The 23,413-nt window shown below is 50.1% G+C and overlaps 1 protein-coding gene across 2 annotated transcripts in view; it reads right to left on the bottom strand.

Annotated features, from left to right (window-relative positions):
- Positions 1-23,413, bottom strand: part of HCK (HCK proto-oncogene, Src family tyrosine kinase) — a 51,632-nt gene that overhangs the window by 15,542 nt on the left and 12,677 nt on the right. For both annotated transcript variants that reach the window (XM_084887907.1, XM_084887906.1), the window contains exons 2-8: positions 7,833-7,950; positions 4,179-4,221; positions 3,484-3,583; positions 2,429-2,527; positions 1,398-1,501; positions 810-959; positions 334-486 (exon numbers count right to left, since the gene is read on the bottom strand). In XM_084887907.1, coding sequence (XP_084744033.1) covers positions 334-486; positions 810-959; positions 1,398-1,501; positions 2,429-2,527; positions 3,484-3,583; positions 4,179-4,221; positions 7,833-7,949 — 766 coding nt within the window. In that variant the 5' untranslated portion in view covers position 7,950. The remainder of the gene's footprint in view (positions 1-333; positions 487-809; positions 960-1,397; positions 1,502-2,428; positions 2,528-3,483; positions 3,584-4,178; positions 4,222-7,832; positions 7,951-23,413) is intronic.

The raw sequence follows: 23,413 nt of genomic DNA, 5'->3' as shown, positions 1-23,413 counted from the left end.
ATTCTTAATTCCCATCATCCTAAGAGGCCTTGGTGATCTCACCCCCAAGTGGTAGGCCTCGTGGCTCTGCGTCAGGGAGCAGATTCCTCATCTAGGACTCCTGCTTCCCAGGAGGACCTTGTTAACTCCACCAGGTGAATGGCCGCAGAGGTACATGGGTGTTTGCATGGCGGGACACTTTGGTTTGCTCTCAGAGGAATTGCTCCTTTGTGGTTGTTACTCAGACCTCCCCTTCGACCCTTGGTGGCATTCCCACTCGGTCTCAGGCTCTTCCCGGAAGTGATGCCCTCCCTGCTCCCTCCTTCCCACCACCCTCTGGCCTGGGGTCCTTACCCATCCAGACTTCCCCAAACTGCCCGGCGCCAAGCTTTTTCTCCAGCTCGAGGGACTCCCGCGGGATCTCCCAGGCATCTTTCTCCCACGGCTTCTGGGGCTTGGCGGACACGCAGGGCACCGTCAGCTTCTGGCAGAGCCCGTCACTCCCCTCTGGAACAGAGCTGCGTGTCAGCGAGGGCGGCCAGCTCTCGGCCAGCCAGAGGCTTCCGCTCAGAGGCTTCCCTGCCCGGTTGGCGGCGTTGGCCACTGCTCCGGGGGGTTGCCATGATCAGGGACATTCCCAGAGAGCAGAGCATGACCAGATGCCACCTCTGCCCTCCTCAACAGGCCTAGGATTCCAGGACAATCCACAGCAACTATTCGGGGAGAGTCAGAAAGAGCTCAGCAGGCCTCAGAGGGCGCAGTGCACCATGACCCGGGTTCCCGGGAGGCAGGTCCACCCTGCTCGGGGTGAGGCCCGGGGCAGGACTTACTCTTGTAGTGGGCCACCAGCTCCTGCAGCGTGCTGAAGGTGTTCCGTGGGGAGATGTAGAAGCCCCCGTTGTCCAGGGTCCGGATCTTATAATGTTTCACTGCGTCCCGATGCTGGGGGTCGTAGTCTCGCACCGACAAAGAGTAGCTCCCTGCATCGGTCAGAGAGAAACTGCTCAGGAGTGGGACTTCAGAGTCCGGCCACTCCCGAGGCACCCCTTCCGGACAAAGCCACCCCTATAAAGCCACCCCCAGCGCCATTCTGGCAGCCGGGCAGTGGAGCACAAGGGTAAGAGTGAGCTGTGGAATCAGGCTGCCAGGTTCTTGTCCAGGCTCCTCCATGTCCAGCTGTGAGACCTTGGACAAGTGAATGCATCACTTCTCTGTGCCTCAGTTTCCTCATCTGTAAAATGGGATTGGTTGTGAGACCTCCCTATCTCATCACATTGCCTGATAATTGAAAGAAGTAATGCCTGTGAAGCAGTCAGGATGTAAACGCTCAGCAAACGCTGGCTGTCTTCATCATCATCATCATCATCATCATCATCCAGATAGATAGATAGATAGATAGATAGGGATTGCTGGGTCACCTTTGGTGGTCTCGCTGTCGCGGATCATGAAGGAGCCCAGCACGTTGCCAGGGGCCAGAAGCTGGCGCTCTGCATCCTTCCGGCTGACGCCCTTGAAGAACCACCTGGTGGGAAGGGGAAGAGACGGCGTGTGAGCCCTGGGTGGGCAGTCCTGTCCCACTGACAGGGCCACCAGGGTACCGAGGGCCTGGTTTCCTGCAGCGCTGACTTTCCTCAGAGACTCTTTTGGGGAAAACAATGATTCTTTTCATATTAATATAGACATTTGACCAGGGTTGAATCCAGCTTGCTGAGACTGACAGAAACTTACGAACATTGGGGAACACAGCCTTACAAATACAAAATGCCCAGAGGTCATTCCAAAAGTACCCAGTGAGAGCGGTAAGGTGACGGACAGAGAGGCTGAGTGTGAAAATACAGACGTCTTAACCCAACTGCGGTCAAAATCTTCTGCAAATTTCACAAGAACACGCAACATTCCTGTCAGGGCCTTATTATCCCCATTTTATAGATAAGGAAACTGAGGAACAGAGAGAGCAAGGAACTTGCCTGGCATCACACAGCTGGAAAGTGATGGAGCCACACTTCCAATCCAGGCAGTCTGACTCCAGAGCCCACACTCTAAACCACCGTGCTATGCTGTGCTCCCTCCCCCAACCTCCTTTGATTCCATTTTGTAAAATGATTCCTGCCGCGCGGTGACAGAGTCAAGCAGGATATTTAGTAAGAACCATTTCCCCGGCAATCCCGCCCCTGGGAAGTTACCTCGCAGATCTTGCACAAGGAAGAAATGCTAGTGAGAAGCGAGGAAAGGGGAATGAGAGGGAAAGTCACAAAGGGGACCTGCTTTGGACATGGTGGCCAGAGAAGGCCCCTCTGAGTCCCGAAAGATGAGAAGGAGCCAGCCACCCAAAGAACCCCAGGGAAAGAATGCCAGGTAGGTGAGGTAGGCCGTGCAAAGGCCCTGAGGCAGGAACAAGGCCGGCCTTGCTCACGCTTCCTTCTGGAGGGCAGGGAAATAGAAGACTTACTCCTCTGTCTCCAGAGAGTCAACGCGGGCAACGTAGTTGCTTGGGATGTAGCCCTCTTTCCGGGTGGCCAGGGACCGAGCCTTCCACCATTCCCCAGACCTAAGAGCAGGAGGGAGCAAAGGGGTCAGTGGGCAGGACTGCCCTAGTCCTCTTGGGCCCTCAGCTTTGGCCTGGAGTACCCCCTGCATACCCGTGGTTAGGGGTAGGGATCTTTACAACAGTCCCCACTGCGCATCTGACGGCCTGAAATCAAGGTTTGTCCCTGCACTCACAGCCTACAGACCTGGGTCTGTGGCCCCACTATTGCTCCCTGGTCTTGCGGCCTCGGCCTTCCTAGCCACACCTACGGTGGGGCCCTGTGCCCACGGCAGGCTCTACGGGTTCAGCTGTGGCCAAGAGCCAGAGGGAGTGGGCTCAGGAGTCTGACCAAGCATAACCACTGCCATTTTTGGGCCCCGCCTCCCCACATACTGGACACTACACTCGCTGATGGTGAAAACTGGAGGAGATTCAAGGCAGCAAACTCAGAGATCCAAAGATTTCTGCGTGCGAAGTCACCTCCTCAGGGTCTGGCCCACAGGTCAGCTTGCAGCTGGGTCACAGGAGCCTGAGGAAGGCTTCCCCGGGAAGCTCTCCGAGCCGTTCCTCCTTGCCCGGGAGGGCGCCGTTAGTAAGTGCACAAGCCCCTTTATTGTGCCTTCAGCCCTTCCTCCTCTTTTACAATCAGGTCTATTCTCATCAGTCACATATACCCTAGTCCAGTGGTCGGCAAACGGCGGCTCGCGAGCCACATGCGGCTCTTTGGCTCCTTGAGTGTGGCTCTTCCACAAAATACCATGGCCTGGGCGAGTCTATTTGAAGAAGTGGCATTAGAAGAAGTTTAAGAAATGTGGCTCTCAAAAGAAATTTCAATCGTTGTACTGTTGACATTTGGCTCTGTTGACTAATGAGTTTGCCGACCACTGCCCTAGCCTAAGGGTCTTGACTGAAGGACAGAATAGAGTGTGCTGGGTGTTGGGGGCAGGGATGTCTCGGGGGAGGGGGTGAGGACTCACTCCTCCAGGACCACCATCTGGTCTCCCTTCTGGAAGCTGAGGTCCTCATGGTGAATGGCCTCGTAGTCATACAGGGCAACCACGATGGTGTCCTTAGAACCTGCGGGGACGAGAGACACGTGGGGCAGGGAGGCTTTATCCGAGCACCCCAACCGCCCTGGGGGTTTCCCCTCCAACCCCTGGCACCCAGCCCTGGACCCCCTGATGTGTCTGTCTGTATAAGGAAGCATCTTTCCATGCTGGGTGCGATTCTACAGTTTAAAGCTAACAGTGGTTTGTTCATGTTATCAAACAGTGCTATATAGAAACAAAACAGCCTGTACGAAGGATGTGGGTGGCAATTTAGGAGATTTTCAAGGGTGTTTTGTTTTTTTTTTAAATGTATTTTATTGATTTTTTACAGAGATGAAGGGAGAAGAATAGAGAGTTAGAAACATCGATGAGAGAGAAACATCGACCAGCTGCCTCCTGCACACCCCCTACTAGGGATGTGCCCGCAACCAAGGTACATGCCCGTGACCGGAATCGAACCTGGGACCCTTGAGTCCGCAGGCCGATGCTCTATCCACTGAGCCAAACCGGTCAGGGCTCAAGGGTGGGTTTTGATGAACCTTTGCCTCAAGCTCTGACTGAGAACCTAACCTCAACCTCTACAGAACACCAGAGTGCACCGCACGCCTTCGCCAGATACTTACCCTCCGTGGACCCTGGGGGGTTGCCGTTGTTGGTGTCAGGCCGCTGTGGGGAAGAAATAAGAGAAGGGGATGAAGCCAATAATGTGTGGGGAGCCACAGAAGGCCTGTGTCCAAAAGGATACCCCCAGGCCTCTTCGCCCAGCCCTGTGTGTCCTGGGAGGAGGCCAAGTGAGGGCAGAGGACATGCCTGAGGTCCCATGGCACATGGGCTATAGCCACGACAAAGATCTGGAGCTGTGGGCTCTGCCCTTGGCTGTGGACATCCTGGGGGGCACTGGCCTGGCTCTTCCCCTCGACGTACAGTGAGGGGGTTGGTCCAGGCCCATGTTTTCCAAGGCGTGTTTGAAGAAACCCTGGCCCACCAACATGCTCTGTGAGGAAAGGCTCCCTGATGTAAGTGAAGGAAGCTCGGTGTCTGTCTCAAGGGGAATTGGCAGCCACACAGCCGCGCTCTAAGCAGCCCTTGTCAGAGGGAGGCCGAGCCTCCTTCCTGACACAACTAAGCCTGAACGATGTATTGTTGAGTGAACAAAGCTAGTTCTTCAGAACAGGATACACTGACGTGAAATGCATACACACCCTCCCTAAACACTTCCTGAGGACACATACTATGTACGTGTGAGTGCATGTTCACGGCAAAGGTTCGCGAGGGTCCTCACCACGCTGGCCACCGTGGATGCCGCTGGGGAGAGGGATGAGACCACTGGGGAGGGGTCTTTGGTCAGAGGCAGCTGTAGCGTTAACTGTAACGTGTGACTTTTCTTTCCGAGGGGAATGCCTTTGTGTGTCACGTGCTTAGATAAACAGTCATTTAAAGAACCGGGTTTGGGAAGCACGGTGAAGTATAACCCTCTTCTGGGAGAGCCCCAGGCCCGCTGCCAAGAGTCATAAAAGCCCCGACTTTTCCAGGGGAGGAGCCTGATCTCGTCAGTTTCCCAAACTGATTTGACCTGGGAACCCTGAGTGGCTGAATATAGAATCCCTTAAATCTGATGCTCAGAGAGGACAACCAAAAACGGGGGGGAGAAAACCCTCCACTTCCCACTGGGGACAAGCTGGAGGGCCTCGGAGAGCCACAGCACGGGCCCCGGTGAGGGAGGTCGGAGAGGAGCAGACCCAGGAGCGATCAGGGTCTAGGATGTCAGCTTAGGACGTCACCCGTGTGAGAAGCTCATGTCACCTCAGGCTGTTTCAAAAGAGGTCGTGCCAGAGGGAGGGAGGCGACTCTTCTATGACTCTCCCATGTCCAGACATCATGCCCAGCAAAGGGCCAGCGGGGTGGAGAGAGGCCAGGAAGCCATGGTATAAGCAAGAAGATGTGGAAGAAACAAGTGGGTTAGGGTAAGATCTTTGCCTTCAATCTCCACAGGCTGGCATGGCAAAGGGGGTGGGTGTGTTTGGAGCGGGCTGAGGGGCAGGTTTGGGAACAAGGAGTAGGGGGGTGTGGGGTAATAGACTGTCCTTTTCTAAAAAATATATTTTATTGATTTTTTACAGAGAGAAAGAGAGAGTGATAGAGAGTTAGAAACATCAGTGAGAGAGAATCATCGATCAGCTGCCTCTTGCACCCCCACTACTGGGGATGTGCCTGCAACCAAGGTACATGCCCTTGACCGGAATCGAACCTGGGACCTTTCAGTCTGTAGGCTGACGCTCTATCCACTGAGCCAAACCAGCTTCGGCTAGACTGTCCTTCTAAGGGTGCAGGTGAAGGCGGACACCTCTGCCTCTGAGCTTTCTTAGGCAGCCTCCGGGAAGGGGTTGGACTCAAGGAGCCCGGAAGGAGAGAGAACCCAGCCTTCAGGGTAGAAAGGCCTGGCGCTCCCTCTGCCCAGCCCTGTGACCCTTAGGGCCTAAGGAGTCATTGAACCACTGTAAGCCCTAGTCACCCTGGCTGTGAAGTGTCAGAACTCCTTCCTCACAGCTTTTGGCGAGGATTAGTGATGTGGAAACACCTCACTCGGTGCCTGGAACACAGTAGGTGTTCAAAAATAGTCTCCGTTAGTATAACTGTTGCTGCTGCTATTACTACTGTCATCTCATCACCAGTATTGTTATGGTTGCCACCACGATCACTACTGTTACCTCCCTCTGATATCACTGTGGCAACTACCCTTCCTAGTGGTGCTGTTACCATAACTACTTCTGCCTCCATTGCCCACACTATTGCCGCCATTGCTGCTGCTCCGATCGTTAGCACTCAGCTTCTGCCTCTGTTACTTCCGCTCCTACTGCTGACACTTTGGAAGTGGCATGAGCCAAGTCTAAATCCTAGTCCTCCTTCTTACTCACCACGTGGCTTTTGGCAGATGGTTTAACCTGCGGCTCCTCTGTAAAATGGGTGTGATGAAAACCGTGACCCACAATGAGATTATTGTGGGGAGTAAAGGTGTTATAATAATAACTATAAAGCACTCAGGAGAGTGCTCGGCTCCAGGTAAGCTCTGGACAAATGTAGGTCCATACCTCTGCCAGTGTGACACCTGTCTTTTTGCTGCTACCCTCCCACGGGTATTTAGCAATGGGAGGAGAGCGGTTACTGTTCCTACAGCCATTTCTAGGAACCTTGATAGTATCCTCACTGCCATTACTTCAGCCGCTGTTGTTACTTGCTGGTCACTCATTGTGTTCAGTTTCTGCTACTTCCTGGGCTTGAGGCCTGGCCTGTTCCCTGGGATCTGGTCACTGCAGCCCAGGCCGTGTGGCAGGATAAGAAGTGACGTCCGCCAAAACCGGTTTGGCTCAGTGGATAGAGCGTCGGTCTGGGGACTGAAAGGTCCCAGGTTCGATTCCGGTCAAGGGCATGTACATTGGTTGCGGGCACATTCCCAGTTGGGGGTGTGCAAGAGGCAGCTGGTCGATGTTTCTCTCATCGACGTTTCTAGCTCTCTATTTCTCTCCCTTCCTCTCTGTGGAAAATTAATAAAATATATTTAAAAAAAAAAAAAAAAGGCCGGGACCGGTTTGGCTCAATGGATAGAGCGTCGGCTTGGGGACTGAAGTGCCCCGGGTTCGATTCCGGTCAAGGGCATGTACCTTGGTTGCGGGCATATCCCCAGTGGGGGGTGTGCAAGAGGCAGCTGATCGATGACTCTCTCTCATTGATGTTTCTGACTATCTCTCTCCTTTCCTCTCTGTACAAAAATCAATAAAAATATATTTAAAAAAAAAATAAATAAAAGAAGAAGAAGAAGAAGAAGTGACGTCCTTGGCCCTAGCTGGTTTGGCTCAGTGGATAGAGGATCGGCCTGCAGACTGAAGGGTCCTGGGTTCAATTCTAATCAAGGGCATATACCTTGGTTGCAGGCTCCTCCCTGGCCCAGGCCCTGGTCAGGGCTCGTATAAGAGGCAACAAATCGATGTGTTCTCTCACATCAATATTTCTCTGACTTTCTCTCTCTCTCTAAAAAAAAAATCAATGGATGAAAAATCAATAGGAAAATACCCCCGGGTGAGGATTAAAAAAAGAAAACAAAAGAGGCCAGTCCTTGCGCTGGGTGCTCAGAGCAGACGTGTGCTGGAGAGTTAGGGAGGAGGCTTCTGGTGACTGGTCAGTTCCATTTCACCCCATACATGCCTGCTCACACTTGGGAAAACAGGAGGCTGTTGTAGCAGCACAGGGCAGCCCCCCCACCCCCCTCCTCCCCCACTCACCCTCTTGCCTGTGGACGTGGGATCTGGCACATACAACGGGCTGTGTGGGTTGGCACAGGCCTCGCTTTTCGAGACCTTGCCTCTGTCCCGGAGGAACTTGGACTTCACGCACCCCATCCTGCGGCAGAGAGAAGGGAGGTGAGCCCTGCTGGCCCTGAGGCCAGGCAGGGGAGTCTCTGATGCTGGGTCCCAGGCACTCTGCCCCCAGGCTGGCTTCTCCTCTCCTTCCCCATCACCCCTCCCTTGTCAGGCCCTCCCCCCCCCCCCCACTTGCCACACGGAGCTCGCTCTGTCCTTGCCATCTCTGGGCTTCTTCATGTCCATGTCAACCATGCACAACACAGAGCGGACACGTTTTTACAGTCATGCTACGAGGGACCCTTACTATGGCGAGTATATTTAGAGACAAAATCGTGAGGATCGTTGAAATTCAATGAGTAGAGTGTGGGGACAGAGTGGGTGGTAGGCACAGCCAGCTCAGGGCTCAGAAAGACTGAGGTGACCCAAGACTGCTCAACACTACCCTCACCTCACTCCTCACTCCCGCTGCTCCCGTCTCAGTTCCCTATCAGCAGAGGGAGCCGATAACACCACCTACTGCAGGGGGTTGGAAGGAGGAGAGAAAGCATGTGGGCAGACAGACACTCAGCACAGCATCAGGCTCAGGCAAACAGGAAAGTAAAACTATACTGTTATTATCTAATACATTACCATTTTCTATCTAAAGATAGATCATGTAATGTGGCTCATACATTCCAGCTAAGTAATATTTAAGGCACCATTTTATGATTGTTTTATAACAGGTTCCTATGGTTATTTTATAATCGCTTCATAATAGGTCTCTCTTCTTTTGTTTCATTGATTTAATCTGATCATTCATGCATTCATTTACTCAGCAAATTTATATATATTTCTTTCTTTTAAAATATATTTACAGAGAGGAAGGGAGAGGGGTAGAAAGTTAGAAACATCGTGGAGAGGGAAACATCGATCAGCTGCCTCTTGCACACCTCCTACTAGGGATGTGCCCGCAACCACGGTACATGCCCTTGACCAGAATCAAACCTGGGACCCTTGAGTCCGCAGGCCGACACTCTATCCACTGAGCCAAACCAGTTAGGGCTCTATATATTTCTTTATTGATTTCAGAGAGGAAGGGACAATGAGAGACAGAAACATCAGAATCATTGATCGGTTGCCTCCTGCACGCCCCCTACTGGGGATTGCAAACCAGGCATGTGCCCTTGGCCAGAATTGCTAGGAACCTTTCATCCACAGGTTATGCTTTATCCACTGAGCCAAACTGGCTAGGGCACTCAGCAAATATTTACTGAGCACTTTTCAAAAACCACGAATAAGACAAGCAAGTTCGTGCCCTTATGGAGCTCACACTGGGATGAATGGGAGACACAGGCAATAAACAAATAAATAAAAAGGGAGATTTAGTTATTGAAAAGTGTGAGGATAATAAAAGAGGATATGATAGGGAACTTCTCTGTGCAGCTTCTTTATTTTATTTAAAATATATTTTTACTTATTTCAGAGAGGAAGGGAGAGGGGCAGAGAGATAGAAACATCAATAATGAGAGAGAATCATGGATCAGCTGCCTCCTGCACACTCCAAGCTTCCCCCAAGTTGGGGATTGAGCCCACAACTTAGGTATGTGTCCTAGCCAGGAATCGAACCATGACCTCCTGGTTCATAGGTCAACATTCAGCCACTGAGCCACACCAGCTGGGCTTTTTAAAAAAATTATTTTAAGATTTTAAAATTGATTTTTAGAGAGAGGAAGGGAAAGGGAAGGAGGGAGAGAGAAAAATCGACCTGAGAGTGGAACATCAATTAGCCGCCTCCTGCATGACCCCTACAGGGATAGAGCCTGCACCCTGGGCATGTGCCCTGACCAGGAATTGAACCAGCAACATTTCAGTTCATGAGACATTGCCCAACCAACTGAGCCACACGGGGCTCTATGGGGCCTCTTCAGACAGGGTAGTTGGGGGAGGCCTTTCAGAGGAGGTGATAATGGACCTGGGGTCCGAATGACACAAAGGAGCCAGGCATGAAACACTCTGAGGAAGCAGTGTTCCAGGCAGAGGGAGCAGCAGGTGCAAAGGTCCTGCGGTTGGACTGTGTTTGGAGAGAATGAGTCCCTTGAAAGACAGCCAGTGGGACTGGAGGTCGCAGGTAGGAGAAAGGATGGTATGCAATGACGTTGCCACATCCTGAACAGTCAGTGGGGAATTTAGATTATAGATTCTAAGTGAGGAACTTGGGTTAGATTCTAAGGGTGATGGGAAACATTGGGAAGTTTTAGGCAGGACAATGATAGGATTCCATTTAAACGATCCCACCGGCTTCTGGGTTGAGGATGGACTGTAAGATCAGGGCAGGGAACACTGCCCACTGCAATTGTCCAGCCCGGAGATCACGGTGGCCCGGCCCAGGGTGGTGGCTACTGAGGAGATCAGAAGCAGGCACAGATCCAGGGCCATTTTGGAGGGAGAGATGACAGGCTGTGCTGATGGATTGGTTAATTAATTTCAAGACACTTAAAGAAAACACATTCACCCGATCAGAGTCAAGGTTCATTGTAAAAGTGGCAGAAATATTTCACTTCTTTTCTCAACATGCACACATGTGTTTGCTGGGGAGGTGGGCTGTGAGCAGCCACATAAGGAAGTCATTGTTTTCCTCATCTGTGCACGATTGAAATTTTCTCCTAACACAGAACGCAGTTATACTTGTTAAAATAAGCATGTGTTAGTGGTTTAAGGAGGGGGGGAAAAATCCTAATTCTTAGGCTTAGGGGAGTTATTTGAAAAAAATTTTCATTCACAAGGATGCTGTGTTGTCTGTCCTGGTGGGAATTGGGGACAATTTACCACCCCAGCACTTAAGGGGTTTGTGTTTCAGTTGCCTTTTGTGAATAAAGTAAGGAATTCAGACTCACTGCTTTCCACTGTGCTGGTGTTCATTTAAAACAGAAACCAAACCAACACCTCTTTGATTGGTGATAAGTATCACAGTTCTGGGAAATAAAGCAGCATACTGTGTGGTTTTATATGGCATAGCATTGTATTGCATTTAATATATTTTGATTAATGGGGGTGTTCTGGGAAGAGCACTGCTGTGTGATATAGGGCAGCTCCTTCCACCTCTCTGAGCACCTATTAAGCATCATTTCATCACAATTTACATAAAGATGGCCACGGGGTCCTGAGGGATGGGTCTCTGAAAGCCCCGGTTCATGCACGATTCAAGGCCACCGTTGAGAAAGGATGGTGGGGTTTTACCTCAGAGGATGCTAGTGAGCACCGAGTGAGTTGTAAGTGTAAAGGTGTCTGGCACACAGTAGGTGCTCAGAAACCTTAACCATAACCATCTCTGTTAACTCGCATAATGGCCCTGGCCTGGAGCAAAAGCAAGCACAGGTTGAAAATCCTTTGGCCCATAAGCTTAGAGATACCACAACATTTAAGATTTTAACTTTTTGAAATAAAGAATTCCCATTAATTCTTTTTTTTTTTTTTGCACAATAAAGTGTGCTTTAAAAAAAGTGATATACCAGCAGGAGTCCAGTTTGCATAAAATTGTCCCCTTAAACTAGGGGTGTCGAACTCAATCAGAGAAGGGGCCAAAATCTAAAATCCAGCCTAAATCGCGGGCCGAATGGTTTACTGAACAGTCATAAACTGACAATGTCATAAACTGACAGCGGAGTGCAGTGATGACAGCGCGGTGCGGGCCACATTGCAAGGCCTGGCGGGCTGGATTTGGCCCGCGGGCCTTGTGTTTGACACATGTGCTTAAACCAAGAGAACCAGCCCACTGCCCAGGGTGGAGTGGCCTCAGAAACGCTCATTTTCATGACTGCTAGACCTAGAAATGTAATGTGAGCCATGCATATAACTTAAAATTTTCTCCACCCATATTTTTCAAAGTAAAAATAAACAAGTGGATTAACTTTTAGACATATTTATTTTTCCCAAAATGTCAAAATTCATATATATATATTTTTTAAAAATAAAATATATATATATATATATTTTATTGATTTTTTACAGAGAGGAAGAGAGAGGGATAGAGAGTTAGAAACATCGATGAGAGAGAATAATCGATCAGCCGCCTCTTGCACACCCCTCACTGGGGATGTGCCTGCAACCAAGGTACATACTCCTGACCAGAATCGAACCTGGGACCTTTCAGTCCGCAGGCTGACACTCTATCCACTGAGCCAAACCGGTCTCGGCTCAAAATTCATATTAACAGCTTATCAATATAAAAATCATCAGTTGGAAAAAATAAATAAATAAATAAATAAATAAAAATCATCAGTTGGGTACTTTTGTTTTTTCATGTTAAGTTTTCCCATCCCAGTGTGTGTTTTACATGGTCAGCACCCCTCAGTGAGGACTAGCCATGTTTCAGGAGTTCAAACGCTGCCTGTAGTTAAAGCTACTGTACTCAGTGGTACAAATACAGTATGTATCCATCCTTGCACACAAGATGCTGATCTTGCTTATGTCTATGTCCCTCAGTGTTTAACTCAGGGCCTCCCTGGCACATGGTAGGACATAATGCATAGTTAGTGAATAAATGCATGCCCAGAGCGTGGGCTCTATGTAGTTGGTCCAACACAGACGTCAAGACGTGGGTCCTGATCCAGGAACCAAGTTGAGAAAGGAATTACATTCCAAAGCCACGTGCAAAGAAGCTGGTAGGGATTGGCACAGTCAGAGCCATGCAGAAATTGCTAAGATACTTAGTGAGCGGAAAAAAGCAACTTGCAAAACATATATGTTATCAAGTCCTTTTTGTCCCATGTATTTATATCCTGGTACTGTGTATGTCAGTATAGATAGAAAAAACAACCCGTTTATAGTAATTGAGCAGCAGGATAATGGCGAATTGGGTTTTGAAGACTGCGGAGGATTTCAATAAAGATTTGGGGAAAGTCAAGAATGTTTTAAAGAAGCACTGACTTCCAAAAAGGATTTGAGGGCACTTAAAATATTAAACCACATACAGAGCACTTCAAAACTCACAAAAGGTTAGGGTACAGCAGTTGGAAAGGAAAGATTTCTGAACCAGAAGCCTAGTGTGTGACTGCTACAGTCACTGTGTACTAGATTTATCTCTGAGCTTCCTAGTAGCCAAGGTAAAAGGGAACTTGTACATTGTCACCCCATAAAATTCCAGGAAGTATGGCAATTTGTTAACAAAAATATTTTTTGAGCTCTAATCCATATATACTAGAGGCCCGGTGCATGAAATTCATGCATATGTGTGTGTGCGTGTGTGTCTGTGTGTGTGTGTGTGTGTGTGTCCATCAGCCCAGTCTGTAGCCTCTCCAATCTGGGATCCCTCGAGGGATGTCCAACTGCCCATTTAAGCCTGATCCCAGTAGGATTGGGCCTAAATGAGCAGCCGGACATCCCTCTTACAATCCAGGACTGCTGGCTCCCAACTGCTCACCTGGCTGCTTTCCTGATTGCTCCTAACCACTTCTGCCTTCCCTCAAATCCTTTTTGGAAGTCAGTGCTTCTTTGGAACATTCTTGACTTTCCCCAAATCTTTATTGAAATCTTCCAGCCTGATCACCCCTAACCACTCCCCTGGTGGCCTGATTTATGTCTAACTACTCTCCTGCCAGTTTGAATGCCCCTAACTGCCCTTCCCTGCAGGCCCGGTTGTCCCCAACTTCCCTCACTGCCCTTCCCTGCAGGCCTGATTCCTCCCAACTGCCCTCCCCTGCTGGCCATCTTGTAGTGGCCATCTTGTGTCCACATGGGGGCAGCCATCTTGTGTGTTGGAATGATGGTCAATTTGTATATTACTCCTTTATTAGATAGGATAGAAACCTGGTGCACAGGTGGGAGCCAGCTGGTTTGCCCTGAAGGTTGTCCTGGAGGTTTCCTTGGGGTGTGGGGCGGCCTGGGCGAGGGACCTGTGGTGGTTTGCAGGCCAGCCACACCCCCTAGTCACCCAAACAGAGGCCCTGGGATCTGGGATTTATTTATCTTCTATAATTGAAACTTTGTAGCCTTGAGTGGAGGCCAGGGCAGGCCAGGAAGCTTGTCTTCCTCCATCGCCAGGAAAACCCAAGTCTCCTGCCTGCTCTGTTGCCACAGCCATCTTGGTTGGGTTAATTTGCATACTCGCTCCTGATTGGCTGGTGGGCATGGCTTGTGGGTGTAGTGGACGTGTGGTCAATTTGCTTATTACTCTCTTATTAGATAGGATAAAAGCAACTGTTACAACCAAACGACCAGTCGACCAGTTGCTATAATGCACACTGACCACCAGGGGGTATATGCTCAATGCAGGAGCTGCCTCCTGGTGGTCAATGCGTTCCCACAGCCAACCTCCCCCTGTCCCTCCCCCTATCCAACAGGTGAGATGGCCTGATAGGCCCTGATCACCAGCTAGGCCTAGGGACCCCACCCGTGCATGAATTTCATGCACCGGCCTTCTAGTTTAAAATCAAATTTATTATGTGTGTCTTCATGTAAAGGTCACAGTGGACAGTTTCCTCAGCTGTGAAATGGGAGCAGAGTCTAATAGGCTGATGAGTGGTTCCCAAATAGATGGTGCTGATGTTTGGTGCATTCAAAACAATGAGAGGGGGTGAAGGTGGGAGGGGATGAGGAAAGAGGTTTACATAGTCCAGGACCTCTCTGCAGGATGGAGACTGCAGAAGCTCTGTGATGGGGTGGCTTGAAGTGAATTGAGAAATGTGACAGCATGCCTAGCTACTCCAAGTGTGGCCAGGGTGAGGACCGGCAGCATTTAGAAATACAGAATCTCAGGCCCCACCTCCCAGGTCAGAATGAGTGTTTTAACAAGGCCCGGGCGATTCCTGTGCTCGTTCTAGCTGGGATGCACTTATATAGGGAACACCTTTGGCACCTGTTTCCTCAGCATCCATTCCTCTCCTGATAACGGCACCGGGATCTTCCTCGTAAGCCAGCCCTCTCCCCCTCGGTGCGGCAGGTACCAAGGCCTAACGCCACCCTCAAGCTGAGGGACTGACAGCTTGGTGCCGGTCTGGCCATGTCCCCCTGGCAGCCAACAGTGGTTTGTTCGGTTGCTGCCCTGGTATGATCCGAGGAGCTGAGGCTGTCAGAATCTGCCTTGGGATTTTGCTGGGAAAATGATGGGAAAGGCACTCTTTTTCCAAGAGGGCTGTTGATGCAGATGTAGAAACCTGGAGCTCTTGGGAGCCATCCTGAATCATGAAGGAAGGGGCTGCCTCAGAGGGAAGCCACCGCAGGGGACCGAGAACTGAGCAAGGGAGGCCAATTGATTCCTGGTCATGTTTGAACGCTGGATCCAGCTATGCCTGGAGTTTTCCAGATTCAGGATTTTTCCAGTTCATAAGCAAATAAATTTCCAATGTTGCCTAAGCCAGTGTGAGCTGGATTTCTGCCACATACACCCAACAGTCCTCACTGATTCCTGACTATTCCTAGGCCACACTGGATGGAATGAACCAGTCTCTGGGGCCGAGGGCCTACAATCTGCATTTCTAACAATTCTTCAGGAAATTCCTAGCATTAAAATCTGAGACCCACCAATGTGATGGAACAAGGGCCAGACTTGGGGTCAGACCTAGGATTTGCTTCCTGGTTCTAACATGGGCTGGCTATGTGACCTTAGGTAAGGTACTTCCCCTCTCTAAGCCTCATTTTCTTCCTTATAAAACAGAAGGCACTTGCTTCTCGGGCTTGGCCTGAGGTCCTGTGTGACAGGGATGTGAAAGGCTTTTAAAGCCAATGAGAGCACAGCATGTTCCTGACCAGTGCGGTTCAAAACCAGGCTGCAAGAGCAGAAGTGACCCCCTCTGCTTCAGTCTAGCCTAGAACTGCTGACATCTGGCAAAGACACTTCCCCAAGTCCCTGCCGAACTCCTGGAACCCGAAACCTCTATTTACCCCCCGCAGCTCCTGCTGGGGCCACATGGAGGGAAATGAGAAAGGTCAGCTTGCTTCCCACGCCACCATGCCAGCTGCATGGGCTCAGAGATTCCTCCGCACTCCCAAGGGGCAGAGAGCCGGGCCCTGCCTGAGCATCCTGTGCCGTGGGCAGCAGATGACTTATGGGAGGTTCACGCAGAGGCCTGCGAGGGCTGGGGATGAGGAGCCCTGGGATTCTGGTCCCGCTGCCGCCACAAGCTCCTTATGTGACTGCAGGCAAGTCCCAACCTCTCTCCAAATACGAAGTGAAATGTAGGATGGTAAGTTCTCTGAAGGGGACAGCTGTACCCTTTCTCTGCATAGCATCTGTTTCTCTTTATTCTGACAACTCCCCAAGCTTCTTATGGGGACCATTTCTCCCTCATTCTCAATTCATGGGCTGTGGTAGAGCTGACTTCAACCCTGACAACAGGGGTGGGTCTGTGACCAAGCCTGGCCAATCAGAGTTGCAGAAATAGAAGCAGAGATGAGCATGTGAGTCAATCCTGGCCAATGAGAAGGAAATATTACCTTTTGGTTGGAAGAGTCTTGCAGTTGCAAAGCAGAGCCAAGAAATGTAGAAACACAGATTCTCGAGGCCTTGAATCCAGCCCTGAAGCTGATGTGCTCGCTGACTTTCCAATAAGCTTTTCCTTCTGCTTGAGTCAGTTTGAGCTGCCTTTTTGTCCCCTTTAACCTCAAAGAGCCCTGCCTGGTATGGAAGGAATTCTTACAAGGGATTGATTGCAATGTATACCCAAGTGTAAATGGCTATGGCGAGGACTCCCTTGATAGTGGGTTTTGGAAGAAGAGCAGTAGGAGGTGCTAGACCCATTAGAGTAGGCGAGGATGCATTGAGTATAAGGCTCATTGAGCTGGCGGCATCGAAGCCATGCCTGGAAAGTGCCTGGCATGTATTAGGCCCTTCTCATACATTTGTGGAGTGAATGCGTTATGTTCAACCCTCTACAAGCCTTACCATATTTAGCTGAAGTCAGGAGGACCAGAATTATGAGCCCATTTTTCAGATGGGAAAATGGAGGCCCATGGCAGAGAGAGTTCCCAAGTGGTCAGTGGCGGGTAGAATGAGAACCCAGTTGTCCTGCCTCTCATCCTGCACTGGGCTCAGTCTCAGAGGCTGCAGGGAAGGTGGGGAGGGGGAGGCGGCATGAGGAACCCAAACAGGAAGCCCCGGAAGGCAGGCTGCTAGGGGCCCAGAGCTCAAGGCTGTCCAGTTAGAGGAACTTGCTCTTCTTAGAACAGCTCAGCCTAGGGGGTGGGGAGAAAGCCTTCCCCAATGAAGGGCCAATTCCCTGAGGAGTTTCCAGGGCTGCAGAATCCTACAGCTTCCTCTCTTCCTGTTCCCAGCTGTCTTCTGAGAGAGCCACCCGAACCTCCACATGACTGTTGTCCCTCAGGTACATTAAAAAAAAATTTTTTTAAATATATATTATTGATTTTTTCAGAGAGGAAGGGAGAGGGACAGAGAGTCAGAAACATGGATGAGAGAGAAATATCCATCAGCCACCTTCTGCACACCTCCCACTGAGGATGTGCTTGCAACCAAGGTACGTGCCCTTAACTGGAATTGAACCTGGGACCCTTCAGTCCCCAGGCCAACACTCTATCCACTGAGCCAAACCGTTGGTCAGGGCCCCTGGAGCAGGGGTCCTCAAACTTTTTAAAGTGGGGGCCAGATCACGGTCCCTCAGAGAGCTGGAGGGCCGGACTATATGAACTACTAATTCCTACTGTAACACCTCGGCTGCGCTCACTGCCCAAAAAACCTGGCGGGCCGGATCAGACTCCTCTGCGGGCCGCATGTAGCCCGCGGGCCGTAGTTTGAAGACCCCTGCCCTGGAGGGTCTCCCCTGACTTCCTTATCTCTCTTCTTTTCTGACCCTCAGCTTCTTTCTGATCCAAGAGCTCAAAACTCTGACTTTGCAAACAGGAAGGGACTGGAGAGACCATCGTCATACAGATGGGAGCAGCCCGGAGAGGGCGGGTGCTGTCTTACTGAGGGTCACAACAGCAGGGGGCGGAGCCACCGCTGGAGAGGAACTGGGGCCTCTGGCCATTCTCCAGCTGCAGGCGCTGACTCCCCTGGGTTAGCGCTGAGATGCCTGTGTTCCAGGAAAAGACTTGTGTCTTTTTGTTTTGTTTTGTTTGTGAGTTAGGGCTTCACTAGTATTATTTCAAATTGGAAATTAATACAAAAGTATTGATAACTAGCCGTTAAATGTTTTCCAGAATACAAATATGTAAACATTAGTTTTTAAACTTAAATATCTCTTTGATAGCAAACAATAACCAACAACTTGTTTCAGACATGTAGTAAATTCATGTTCAGTGTCTCCTCTGGGTCACCTGGTCAGCTCCAGAATTCGGGGCAATTATGAACCTCCCGAGAACCGTTTTATCTCTAAGGCAGGCAGGGGACAGGGAAGTTTGGGGGGAAATGTAAAATGGAATTTGAAGTCAGAAAGGCGTGGGTTTGAATCCTCATTCTGCCTTTTACAGATAAACAAGTAAGCCTTCAAAATATAAACCAGGTCAGACTGACGAATCTCAGAGGGAAGTGGGGAGGGGGATGAGAAGAGATTAACCAAATAATTAATATGCATTTATGCATAATCCACGGACACAGATAGTGTGGTGAAGGCCTGGTGGGTAAAGGGTGTGAGGTAGAGGGGTCAATGGGGGGGGGGGGGGAGAGGGGACATCTGTAATACTTTCAACAATAAAGATAAATTAAAAACTAAAAATAAAACTGAGATACTGGCTGGTGTTACTAAGTGGTTAGAGCATTGGCCCATGAACTGAAGGGTCACAGTTTCAATTCCCTGGGTTGCAGGTTCGATCCCTGGCCCAAGTCAGGGCATCTGCGGAAGGCAACCAATTGATGTGTCTCTCTCATCTGTGTTTCTCTCTCTCCCTCCTTTCCTTCCTTTCTCCTTTCCTACCCTCCCTTATATTCAAAATCAATGGGAAAAACATCCTCAGGTGATTAACAAATAATAAACAAACAAACAAACAAACAAATAAATAAATAAAGGCAATATAAGTCCCCAGTAGGGGGTGTGCAAGAGGCAGTTGATCGATGTTTCTCTCTCATGGATGTTTCTAACTCTCTATCCCTCTCTCTTCCTCTCTGTGAAAAATCAATAAAATATATTTTTTTAAACTATACACACACACACACACACACACACACACACACACACCCCGGGTCACATCCTTTCTCTGCTCAAAACCTCCTGGGGCTCCCGTCCACTTGGAATAAAAGCTCACGTTCCCTCCGTGGCGGGCAAGGCTCAGCTGCCCAGTCCTGTCTCTCACGGCCCTCCCTTGATGTTTCCACTCCAGCCTCGCTAGCCTCTGGTTATTCCTCAACTCACCAACCATGCTCTCACCTCAGGGCCACTGCGCTTGCTGCTTTCTGGAGTGTTCTTCACCCAGAAGCCTTTTCACTCTGCCCAGGTCTCTTCACAGACCCCACTCTCTCAGAGTCACCTTCCCTCATCCCCCCTGGCTAAGAGCTAAGATAGGAACATGGCCCCCGGCTTCCATCACACTCTAGCCCACATGTGTCAAACACAAGGCCCGCGGGCCAAATCCAGCCCGCCAGGCCTTGCAATGTGGCCCGCACCGCGCTGTCATCACTGCACTCCGCTGTCAGTTTATGACATTGTCAGTTTATGACTGTTCAGTAAACCATTCGGCCCGCGATTTAGGCTGGATTTTAGATTTTGGCCCCTTCTCTGATTGAGTTCGACACCCCTACTCTAGCCCCTTCCCAGCTCCATCTCTCACGGCTTCAACCCCCACCGAATGTGGCCCCCAGGCTCGGGCTTCTCACATCTCACCAGCAGAGAGCAGAATTGACCCATGGTCCCAGCTGCTGCGCTTTGAAGTTCATCCCTTTACCTCCGGCCGCTCCCAGCCAGTGACTGAGTATGGAGGGCCTGACAGGAGACTTGGCTAGGAGTCCTGGGCAGCGCTTCTCAAGCTTCCTTAGAATAGCACTGAAGTCCAGGATACTTCCAGCTTTCCTTCCTTCCTTCCTTCCTTCCTTCCTTCCTTCCTTCCTTCCTTCCTTCCTTCTCTTCTTCTTCACCTGGAGTCAAACACCTTGCCACCTGACAGCTCCCCTATTTTCTCCCACAGGCATCCTTTCTAGTAAGTTTCTTGTATATTTAATGTCTCTGAGAGTCTGCCTTCAAAGGACCTGCGGTAACGCACCTCATATTTTGCCCATAGGTTTGTTTATCACCCCTCTCCCCAGAGAATGCGAGATCCCAGTCCTTCTGGGATACAGACTTAGCAGAACCCTGTAGGTGCTCAATAAATTCTTGAGTGATTGAATGAAGTCTCCTTTTACCTTCCTGGGTGCCCCAGTGTCCCTGCCTCACCAACAGTGATGAGTGTGTGTTTACACTGAGAACAGCTCTGAGAGGAACCCCTGACTGAATCTGAGTGGAGGTGGTCCCTTCGGACAAGACGTGGTGGCCACTTCTTTTCACTCTAACCTCCCACTGTGCTCCAAGCTCAGCTGCCCCCCCAATCTGTCCTCCACAAATGGAAACCTCAAAGCCACAGTAACTCATGCTCTGACCCTTTTACAGTTACTTCTCCCGACCCAATATTTTTATTGGTTTCAGAGAAGAAGGGAGAGAGAGAGAGAGAGATAGAAACATCAATGATGAGAGAGAATCATCGATTGGCTGCCTCCTGCATGCCCCGCACCAGGGATCGAGCCCACAATCCAGACATGTGCCCTGACCGGGAATCGAACTGGGACCTCCGGTTCATAGGTTGATGCTCAACCACTGAGCAACACCAGCCAGGCCTTAATTACTTTTTAATAGTTGGAAAGTAATAAAGCCTCCATTTCCTTTATTGTTTGGAGGGTGTGCGTGGTTTTTAAAATGAGTTTTCATCACCTAGTAAAACAGTACATCATCCTTGTTAAAAATGAAGACATTACAGATAAATCTAAGGCTCCCTCGGACTCTCCCCTGAAAGCGCCCTCCACGGCTGCCCCGCCCCGCTCCGGTAGCCTCTCCCTCTGCACTGGCATACCCTGTACGGAAGCCCACCCCTCTCTCTGCCCTTTACCATTTCAGGCCACTGTAACTGGATTTCCAACTGCCAGTGCCCACATCTCTTTGCCCATGTGGTTTCTCTGTGGCCACTGGTACCCGCTCTGCCCATGAGCCTGGCAAGCTGAAATGCTAGAGAAATATCAGCCCAGCCCCAGGAGGAGCCCTCAGCCAGGGGCTGTGAAGAGCTGTTCCCTCACCGTGTGAGTGTGCTCACGGCCTCCCAGAGCTCCCGGTGCCTGCAGGGGAGAGTCCTGCTCAGACCTCTAGGGCTGCCTTCTCTCTCTGTCTCGCCTCCCCACTCCCCTACTCGGGTTTTCTAATAGTGTCAGTTCCCAAGTTGACTAGGGACTGCATTTGAAGTCTTTTCTAGGGTGTGCTTCTGGGGAACCTCAAGCTCAGACATGTATGGCCTTGGGAAATGTGGAGCATGGTTTTTGTGTGTTCACGTCAAGAACTGTGCTGCGTGAATCGTGAGGCCCTTCTAGTCCCGCTCTGCAGGTGAGAGAGCTGAGACTCAGAGAGGGAAGGAATGTGTCTGATGCATCACAACTCGAATGAGGCAAGGGAGGCATCAGACTCAAGTCGCCTGTGCTCTGTCTCCTGTGCTTCATTTTTCTGGTGGTGATGAGGGAGGGTCTCTCTCCTATTCTCTGGGCTGCCCCTAGGTCTCCTGGGCCTAAGCCTGCTGGTGGGAGCTCAGGCAGGTGTCTCAGGGCAGAATTAGGGGAGCAAGAGTCATCCTGAGGGTGCAGCATGGGTGGCCATGGACACTGGCCAAGAAAAAGGGCGCATTTTACATCCAAGCAAGGGCTCTCCTGCCTCAACCCCCAAGCCTCTGAAAGAATACCGGAACCTCCACTCCTGGGGTAGAGAACACTGTAGAAATGGGGTAAAGATCAAAGTGCTGTGGGGGTTTGTTGAGAAAGATGCCTAAGAGAGATTGTACCATGTATTTGCTGTGTGGCTTTGGGAAACTCACTGACCCTCTCTGGGCCTGACATGACTTTTCTATAGAAAGGGATGCCCTGGCATGATTGGAGGGCAGAGCTTGAAAATTCAAATGGGTGTGGGAGCCCACAGGGCTACATGAGGAAAGCACCCCAGGCAAGGGTGGTGCCCACTGGACAGCTCAGGGCAGTGTACAGGGCAGTCCCTCCTCAGCCTCACCAATGCTGTCCTGAGAGAATGGCAGAGCAGCATGGAGACAGAGGCCATAGTCTCAGGACTGATAATTCTCCCAGGTTTTCAAGAGAAGACAGAAAGCCTTTATGTGGGCTGTCTCACCTTTAAATGTTAGCAACGAATTAAAAAGAATCATTGTGTAGGACCAACTAAAACATGCCTGTGTGCTGAGACATCTCAGTCAAGGAAGGGGAGAGGTTGTTAACATTCCTGTGTTCAATCTTTTTGAGGCCCTACTATGTGCCAGGTGTCGGGTGTTAAAGATACAGTGGTTCAGGAGACAACATGTCTGTGCCCCGGTGGGACTCAATTTCTAGAAGAGTTTACAGTCCAAGCCCTGGTCAGTCCCCTGAATGCAAATGACCTTCTCCCCTATCTCTGGGGTAAGGACCCCAGACAGCAGCCTGGAAGACTAAGCGTTCCTGGGACCAGGCCCCAGTCTGCATGCTTCTCTGCCATTTTGTCACTAGGTGCCTATAATCACTGAGATAGTTTTAGCCCAGCTGGTGTGGCTCAGTGGCTGAGTGCCGACCTATGAACCAGGAGGTTGTGGTTTGATTCCTGGTCAAGGCACATGTCTAGGTTGTGAGCTTGATCCCCAGTAGGGGATGACTCTCTCATTATTGATGTTTCTATCTGTCTCTCTCTCTCCCCTTCCCTGTCTCTGAAATCAATAAAATAATAATAATATTTTTAAGAGGAAAATAGTGAGTGTTGGTGAGGATGTGGAGACATTGGAACTCTTGTACATTGCTGATGGGACTGTAAAACGGTGGAAAGCAATTTGGAGATTCCTCAGAAAGTTAAACACAGAATTGCCACATGACCCAGCAATTCCAGTGCTAGGTATCTACCCATGAGAACTGAAAGAGTGCTCACAGCATTTTTCACACTAGCCAAAAGGCGAAAACATGCAAATTTCCATCTGCAGATGAGTGGGTAAACAAAATGTGGTGTACACATACAATGAAGCATTATTCAACCATAAAGTGGAATGAAATACTGACACACGCTATGGTATGGTTGACCTTTGAAACATTCTACTAAGTGAAAGAAGCCAGACACCAAAGATCACATTTGTATAATCCCGCTTATGAAGTGCCCAAGAGAAAGTAATCCATAGGTAGCAACAGCAGGTTGGTGGTTGCCGATAGCTGGGAGCGGAAGGCATGGAATAACTGCTTACTGGGAATGGTGTCTCCTTTTGGGGGCTGAAGATGTTCTGGAACTCCATAGAGACAGTGCTTGCACAACACTGTGAATGTACTAAGTGCCACTGTTCTATTCACTGTAAAATGGTTAATTTTATAATGCTATGTAAATTTCGCCTAAAAA

The sequence above is a fragment of the Pipistrellus hanaki genome, assembly GCF_964339955.1.
Source record: "Pipistrellus hanaki genome assembly, chromosome: 6".
In the NCBI taxonomy this organism is placed as follows: domain Eukaryota; kingdom Metazoa; phylum Chordata; class Mammalia; order Chiroptera; family Vespertilionidae; genus Pipistrellus; species Pipistrellus hanaki.
This window is presented reverse-complemented; position numbering and strand designations above follow the sequence as displayed.